Below are 8,429 nucleotides of genomic sequence, written 5' to 3' on the forward strand. Positions count from 1 at the left end.
GGAGGGACAAGACTGGTGGACCTAGACGGAAATTCGTTTGTGGAACCAACCAACCTGGATCAGCTGAAGAAATATCATGTGTAAAAAAAAGAAAATAAAAAAAAAAAGAAAAATGATAGATTGAAAACCCAAAAGGGCGGTCTATGCAAAAGGAGAGACAAAAAAAATTTGAGTGTGAGAGAGTCTGCTAGGTTGAAAACCCGAAAGGGCAATCTAGGCAAAAATTAAGACCCACAAAAAAAAAAAAGGATAGATTGACAACCCGAAAGGGCGGTCTATGCAAAAGGAGAGATAAAAAATTTGAGCGTGAGAGAGTCTGCTAGGTTGAAAACCTAAAAGGGCGGCCTAGGCAAAAGTTAAGACAAAATTTTTTTTTTTGAACTACGTAATGACCTGATCCTTCTTTAAGAGGGTACGTAGGCAACCACATTGGTTTGGTCATTATAATAAATTATTCATTCATTTTCCAAAGAAAATAAAGCAAAAGCCAAAATGCAACATCTTTATTCATCAAAGAGTCCTAATACATTGGAAATGAAAAACAATCCTAAATCGAAGCCTAAATTGACATTTTTTTATTCAAGATAAATTTATTTAAAAGTAAGACAAATCCTAATCAGTTTGGAGTTTAGTTGTTTCTCTTTCTCTTCCTTGATCCTTCTTTAGAAGTTTTCAAAAAAGGCCGCCTTTTCTTCCTCAAAATTTCTTCTTGGTCATACACTTCTTCAGCCAACCAAGCTAAATAAGCATGGTTATTCTTCAAAAGTCCAGCCCACCTATAAGAATTCCCAGCTCTATCTGCATTTATCAGCCCCTTCTCATAAATGGTAATTGTAGTTGATGTTGCATGTACCATTCCAAACTCACGAGCTTCTCCAAGAACTTTTGGTTCTAAATCAAATTGTCTTAATAGCCTATCACCTTTATAGAAAGAAGCCTTTCTCAAGCCCATCAGAAACAAATGGTCCCATCCGGATGATCGTAGCTTCGAGTTTTGGCACCCCCAACAAGAGCAATGCCAAAGGATAGATGCACTAGACCTCTCTTTCAGGTGCTTAATCCAGTCTTGTTCAGTGACACAACCAGTTCTCTTCAAAGAACGACCACGATAATGCTCCGGTCCATAGGGAGACATTGTGGGAGGTAGCACCAAAGATAAGTGATCCATAAGCCAGATCTGAAGGAGTAGAGGGCTTCCATGGAATAGCACAGTTTCTTGGTTGGATAGAGCGTCCAGACCATGAAAAGTTTCAGCAAGAACAATGGGAACGATATTCTTCTCATTAGCTGCCTCAGGAGCTATATCAGCCACTCTTACATTGGCAAAGCCATGATCACCGGTAAATAGCAAAACTCATTCAGAAGACAAAAAGCCAGTGCAAAACATTTGCTTCAACTTTGATGGAGAGTCCTGACCTCCATTGACATGAACTTATCAATCATTTTTTGAACATCCACCCATTGACCATCCATGAGCGGAACAACTTCTTTCAACGGAGTCCTCATCAATGAAGAAAGCCTAGTTTGGTATTTCGGCTCGCAAGACGGTACTGCCGGAGGTGTGTCTATGTCACAACCTAGGATTGCTGTGAATTCTTCAACTATGGGACACAATTCAGCGAGGTGGAATCGAAACACATGGTCTTTCGCATCCCAGAATCGACTGGCAGCCATGAGGAATTCCCAATCAAGTTTCACACGCTTTAAGGCTAAGAGACCTTTCAACCCAAAAGCTTGGAAGTTTATACAATCAGTTTTGTCCATGCCATCTACCCATTTATTCAAAAGGGTGAGGATTGAATCAGACCGATGCCATGTATTGGAATGAGAAGAAAAAGGGGCAGTTCGGGCCATTGTTTGAGTTGTTTGCTTGTTTGATCTTGTTGGTAGAGCATTATATAATCTCTAGAACTCCAAGTCTTATATAGTGATAATTGCTTTTGAAAGTTTATCATATATCCAATAAGGGGAGAAGATCATCTTGAAGATTGGAGTTGCAAGTTTCAACGCCAACAGAAGATAAGCGAAGCTTTATCGCCAAAAAATATATGTATTAGTGAAGTTTCAAACTAGGAGCATTACTCTTTTACGTAACTGAGGGTATTGACCCATTTGCATGCTTTTTATTTTTAATATAGGGGCATTGCACTTGACTTTTATTGTTTTTTTTAAAATTTTTTTAATTTACGTAACTGAGGGTATTGGCCCATTTGCATGCTTTTTATTTTCAATATAGGGGCCTTGCAATTGAATTTTTTTTTGTAAAAAATTTTTTTTACGTAACAGGGGGCATTGGCCCATTTGCATGCTTTTTTTATTGGCCCATTAGTTTTCATGCAAGCTGCTAGGGGCATTGGTTCAAATTGACTAGTTTCTAACAAGCTTGAGAAAGGAAAATTTTCATCTTTACAAGAATTGAGCAAAAACCTCTCATCCATTTTGGCATTCAACAACCGCTTCAGGCCTACATCACACAAGATTCAACTAAGGAGTCTCTTGCATCTCAGGCTCAAGGGTTTGACAAAGTTTTTTGAAAGACACGAAAAACGTTCTCAGAAAGACCAACAGGATTTTCAAAAAATTCATAACTTTTTTTATTTTGGCAAGAAAACTTGAAATTTTTCATTTTCAACAAAACCCAACAAGGTTTTTATCAAATTTCCAAAAGACATGATCATTCCAAGAATGCTCAACAAGTTTTCACAAACACAAATTTTGATAATAATATCAAAATTTTCAAGAGAAAATTCAACAAATGTGGCGACTCCACTGGGGATGTTGAAGGCTAGACTCTAGTTTAGGTTATGGTGGCCAACCATGTCATTTGTTTGTTTATTGCTTTTAATAATATGTCATATTTGCTTGCCATAACATCACTTGCATATTGGAATTGGATATGAATTGTGTTCGTTGCCCGGAAACCACGGTAATTGTAGCCATGGATCGCGGTCCTCCTGGATTCGTGTACCCAGTGGTGAACCTACCACCCCATCGCCTAAGACTCGCTTGATCTTTCTTGCGTTTCGTAAAGGACAAACTCTACCGTTTGGACCAACGCGGCGTTCATACGTCACAAGTTGGGAGGTACAACGTCCTAGCTTTTGGGGAACCTATTAGCCTACCTTCTACCTTCATGTAAGAAGCCATAGAACTAATCTTTAGGTCAATCCCATAAAATGCACAACATCATATGCATGTGTTTGGCCGTTGTTTGTTTATTTTCAATAAGGCCCGAACTTAATAAGAAACTAAAAATTGTCCAACTTTTGGGTATAGGGAAGGACTTGGTCTAGAGATGGTGAAGGTCGATTGAAAAGATTATCATGGTCTGAGAGAACAGTTGAAAGCCCAGCTCGAGAAATCTCGTACAAGGAAGTTCAATACAGAGAAGTTTGGATTCAGCAAATTCAAACCAAGGTCCCAATCCTATAGTAATTCTTGAACCCGCAAGCCCAAACACAAGCCCACACCTACAATTCTCAAATCCACTCTTCCACTATAATTCCCTATATAGTCCTCAAGCCCTTCTCAAAGCTTATTTCCTAATCCTCCTACAAGTCCATTCCAAAGTTCCCTTACAAGTTTAACTCAAGAAGACATAATCATTTCTTCACCAAATTCATTCACTTCAGAAATGGCCCACGAGAACAACAACCATGAGGATCAAAACATGAATGATCATGAACAACCACCTCTCACCACTCAAGAATTACTCAACATCATGGTAGCTGGACAAGCCCAACTCCAAAAGACATCCAAACTTTGATCCAACAGATAGGGAATAAGAACTCTCATACACCTTCTAGTGCCCTGAATGAATCGCTGAATTCTGAAGAAAGTCATCGCTTGGGTTTGACTGAAAATGAGAAGAAGATGATTGAACGAATGGACCAAATGGAAAAACTCCTCCAGAGATCTAGAAGGGTTGAAGAAGCTATGGATCTACATTCATTTTCGCTTTTTCCTCAAGCAAGAGCCCCACCAAAGTTTAAGATGCCAACATTGGACAAGTTTGATGGCACGGGCTGCCCAAAAGCCCATCTGAAAATGTATATGAGGGCATTGCAACCTTTAGGGGCTAGTGAAGAGCTAATGGCCCAGATGTTTCAAAACACACTCACGGGGGCCGCTTTGCGTTGGTTCCTAAATTTGGATGATTCTCGAACTCGTAATTGGGAAGATATTGGTCGTGAGTTTTATAAACAGTACAAGTACAATACTGAAGTGGATGTTACTCGAAGAGACCTTGAGACAACCAAGCAAGACTCTAAGGAGTCTTTTTCTGCATTCATCACAAGGTGGAGGGCTAAGGCAGCCCAAATGACTGTTAGGCCCAACGAGGAGGAGCAGTTGAACATGGTTGTGAAGAATCTTCTCCCAGCCTACAACAAGTATCTTTTTGCCCAGTATTTCCCTAGTTTCAAGGCCTTGATTGCTGCTGGGACTCAGATTGAAGACGCTATCAACACTGGCACCCTTAAGGGAGAAGAAGTAACAAGGCCCAAGAGGTCTTTTGCTCCATCAAGCTCAAAAGTGCCAGAGATATCTGCCATAAGCAAACAGTCTCCTTTTCAGTTAGTAGCTTCACCCCCGTTGGCCCAAGCTCCACAAGGAAGGCCCAGGAGGCAATACCATGAATTACATATGCCGCTCAGTAAAGTTTTTGAGAAGCTTAGAGAGAAGGATCTCCTCAGACCTCTTGATCCCAAGCCGATACCAAATCCCTTGCCGAAGTGGTTTGATAATAGCAAGAGGTGTGCATTTCATCAGACACCCGGGCATGCTACTGATCAATGCTATGCGCTCAAGAACTCTATCCAAGATTTGATTGATCAAGAGATTATATCTCCACCAGCTCGACCCAACATCACCACAAACCCACTCCCTAATCATGCTGTGGGGCAAGGCCCAAAGATTAATTGCTTAATTGAAGAAGAAAGCAAGACACAAGAGGAGTTATTAGCTATGATCCAAGACATCCCAAGTTGCAACACCTTGATATGGGAAGAACTTATGATCAAGGAACTACCGCTTCCTAAACCTAGAATTGATATTTGGGATGAACAAGAAAAGCCCACATCATCAAATCAAGCCTCACCAAAATCCTCACCAAAAGAATCAATCTCTTTCCCTGAAAAGGCCACTTCCCCACAAAAAGAGCCCACCTCATTCTTCAAACTCACTTCACAAAAGCCCACATTCCCAGAAAGACAAACACATACTCCCCACAAAAAGCCCAACCTTTACAAAGCCACTGGAATAGCTCACCTTACTCGAGGTGGCAAACACTTTAAGCCATCTTACTTGGAAGCAGATGATCCGGTAGAAGCACTAAACAGGCCATCTAGGCCCACCCAATTACAACTAGAAGATGATCTTGTTCTCAAGCAGCTACAGAAGACTCAAGCTAATATTTCTCTATGGGGTTTGCTCACTGCCTCTTATCATCATCGTCAAGCTTTGCTGAACCTCCTAAACAAGATCCAAGTTCCAACTACCATAACTCCTGAAGCCCTTAATGCCATGATTGGAGTAATAAGGACTGAGCCCACTATTTCTTTTTCTGATAAGGATATTTCAGATAAGGGGTATTCACACAATGACCCCCTTCACATTACAATTGACACCCATGGCAAGAGGGTGCCAATGGTACTGGTTGATGATGGTAGTGCATTAAATGTTTGCCCCTTAAGGACTGCAAGTTGCTTGGGCCTAAATATGGAGGATTTTGGGCCATCCAATCAATATGTGAGGCCTATGACAATACCCGAAGAGAAGTACTGGGGAATGTTACACTTGAGATAACGATTGGCCCTACAGTTCAGAAAGTACATTTTCAAGTATTGGACATCTCAGCTTGTTTCAACTTGTTGTTGGGCCGGCCATGGATCCACACTGCAAAAGCTGTTCCTTCCTCATTATATCAGAAAGTTCGATTCCCATACAAGGAGTCAATCATTACCATACATGGGGATAAGTCTAATACTCAGAGTTTGGTGCACGGAATCCAAGTAGAAGAAGACCTAGCTTTGTCTGGATTTGACATTGAAGAAGTTCAAGCCATATCATGGTCAGAAGAAGCTATAGAAGAATGCATTCCTATGGATTTTGATCCATATAGCAATGACAAAGTGGTATCCATGATGAGGAAGATGGATTATTTCCCAGGCTTGGGCCTAGGAAAGAATAATCAGGGCCAACCGAATTTTGCTAGCTGTGCTACTACAATACCACCATTTGGGTTAGGATACAAACCCACTGATGATGATTTATTAGAAGAAGGATTGAAGAAAATAGCCCGTTCTAAAGCAAAGGCGAAAGGGTTATCATATGAGCCTCCTACTTTGAAGCCTTACACTCCTACTCTTAATGGAAAGTTTGTCAAGGAAGGGGAGGTCCAACTTTACTCCCATGTTTCCAGAACCTTGAGGCACCTGCAACTTCGTCTATCCCAATATGGCAAGTGACATTATTTTCAACATGGGGGAAGGAAATGGGGATGGTGAAGTACCACTGATTTGGACTCCCACGACTGCAATGAATAATTGGGAAGTCTTTCAGAATGATTATGAAGATCTTGAAGAGCTTGTGGGAGGAATTGACATGGATCAATTTCTCATGGAAGATGATGATAGGTCATGGGAAGACTCGGACTTCGAACTTGTAAACATTGGAGAGACAAGGAGAACCACTCTTGATGAAATTCATACGGTTTATGAGAATGAGATTATTTCTGACGAAGGAGAGCTAAATACATCCCTCGATGTTCCTACATCTTATTCCTGGCCTTCGGAAAACACTACTCCTTATACCCATTATCGTGAAGAGCTAAATACATTTCTCGATGTTCCTACATCTTATTCATGGCTTCCGGAAAACACTACTCCTTATACCCATTATCGTGAAGATGAAGACTATGAAGGGGACGATGATGAAGATTATTCCTCTGAAGAACGTTGTTTAACAGAGGATGAAGATCATGATTTCTTTGATAATGAAGAAGTTTCAACGCATAGTGAAGACTGGGAGCATACTGGCACGGAAATAAGAATTGTTGAGGATGATGATTCGATTTATTCAGAGGGAAATAATTCATTGTATGGATATCCACATTCTGAATTTGGGTCATTAACCCCATACACAGATGAAGAAGACAATCCTCGCGATAGATGTGCATTGTTGGAGAAGCAAATCATGTTTCATGATTTCAAGAAACTCACCATCCAAGACTCAGAGGAAGAAGAAGCTGTTAATCCACACCCGGAGGAGGGTGCAGACTATATGGATATATCCAGTGAGTATTCTAGGGATGACCTGATGGAGATAGATGAAATTTATATGCTGAGATCTGGAGAAGCTTACAAAGAAGTTCCTGCCATAACCAATATCATCTCAGAGCTAAAGAATTGGACTTGGGAAGGAAGCTGTCCAGTTGAAGATCACCAAAAAGAGACCAAGTTCTTTGAGTCCACTAAAATCAGTATCCCTATTGAGTCTGTTTCAACTAGTACTCCTATTCCTGTCAATTTCTCTACTATTGAGACTGTTGTCAACTCTTTCAATGATAATAAGATGATCTCTGATTCAGCTTACTTGCTTGCTTTGAATATTTTTATTTCTGAAATAAATAATGAAATGTCAAGTAAAGGCTTCGAAACAAATGAAGAACAAGGGCATGTAAAGCCCATCAAGGAAGAAATTCAATCCATTAATTTAGGCTCTGAAGATGAACAAAAAATGATACAAATTGGTAACACTTTAAATCTTAAAGAAAAGAATGAATTGGTTATCCTTCTTCAAGAATATGAGGAGATTTTTGCATGGTCATACGAAGACATGCCTGGCATCGACACTGACATAGTGCAACATCATATTCCGACTGATCCCACCATCAAGCCAGTCAAGCAAAAGTTAAGAAGAATGAAACCAGAATGGACATTGAAGATCAAAGAAGAAGTGGAAAAACAATATAATGCCGGTTTCCTCCAAGTTGTTAATTATCCAGAATGGCTAGCTAATGTCGTTCCAGTACCGAAGAAGGATGGCAAGGTTAGAATGTGTGTCGACTTCAGGGACCTCAACAAAGCCAGCCCGAAAGATGATTTCCCCCTACCCCATATAGACGTCCTTGTGGACAATACTGCAGGACATGCACTCTTATCCTTCATGGATGGTTTTTCTGGATACAATCAGATCAAGATGGCACCGGAGATATGGAGAAGACTTCGTTCATCACCCCATGGGGAACATACTGCTACAAAGTCATGCCATTCGGCCTTAAGAATGCTGGGGCCACCTACCAACGTGCTGCTACAACATTGTTGCATGATATGATACATAAAGAGGTAGAAGTTTATGTGGATGATATGATAGTCAAGTCTAAAAACCGTGGGGACCATATGTCAGCCTTGAGGAAGTTTTTTGAAAGA

The 8,429-nt window shown here is 40.5% G+C and overlaps 1 protein-coding gene across 1 annotated transcript; it reads left to right on the forward strand.

Moving 5' to 3' along the window:
- The first annotated feature begins 3,634 nt into the window (after positions 1-3,634).
- LOC136070396 (uncharacterized) lies at positions 3,635-6,467 on the forward strand. Its single transcript, XM_065780296.1, has 3 exons — positions 3,635-3,724; positions 3,775-5,649; positions 5,694-6,467. The coding sequence occupies exons 1-3, from the start codon at positions 3,635-3,637 to the stop codon at positions 6,465-6,467; spliced, it is 2,739 nt and encodes a 912-aa protein (XP_065636368.1).
- Positions 6,468-8,429: the final 1,962 nt, after the last annotated feature.

The sequence above is a fragment of the Quercus suber genome, unplaced genomic scaffold, assembly GCF_002906115.3.
Source record: "Quercus suber isolate HL8 unplaced genomic scaffold, Cork oak 2.0 scaffold_231, whole genome shotgun sequence".
Classification (NCBI taxonomy): domain Eukaryota; kingdom Viridiplantae; phylum Streptophyta; class Magnoliopsida; order Fagales; family Fagaceae; genus Quercus; species Quercus suber.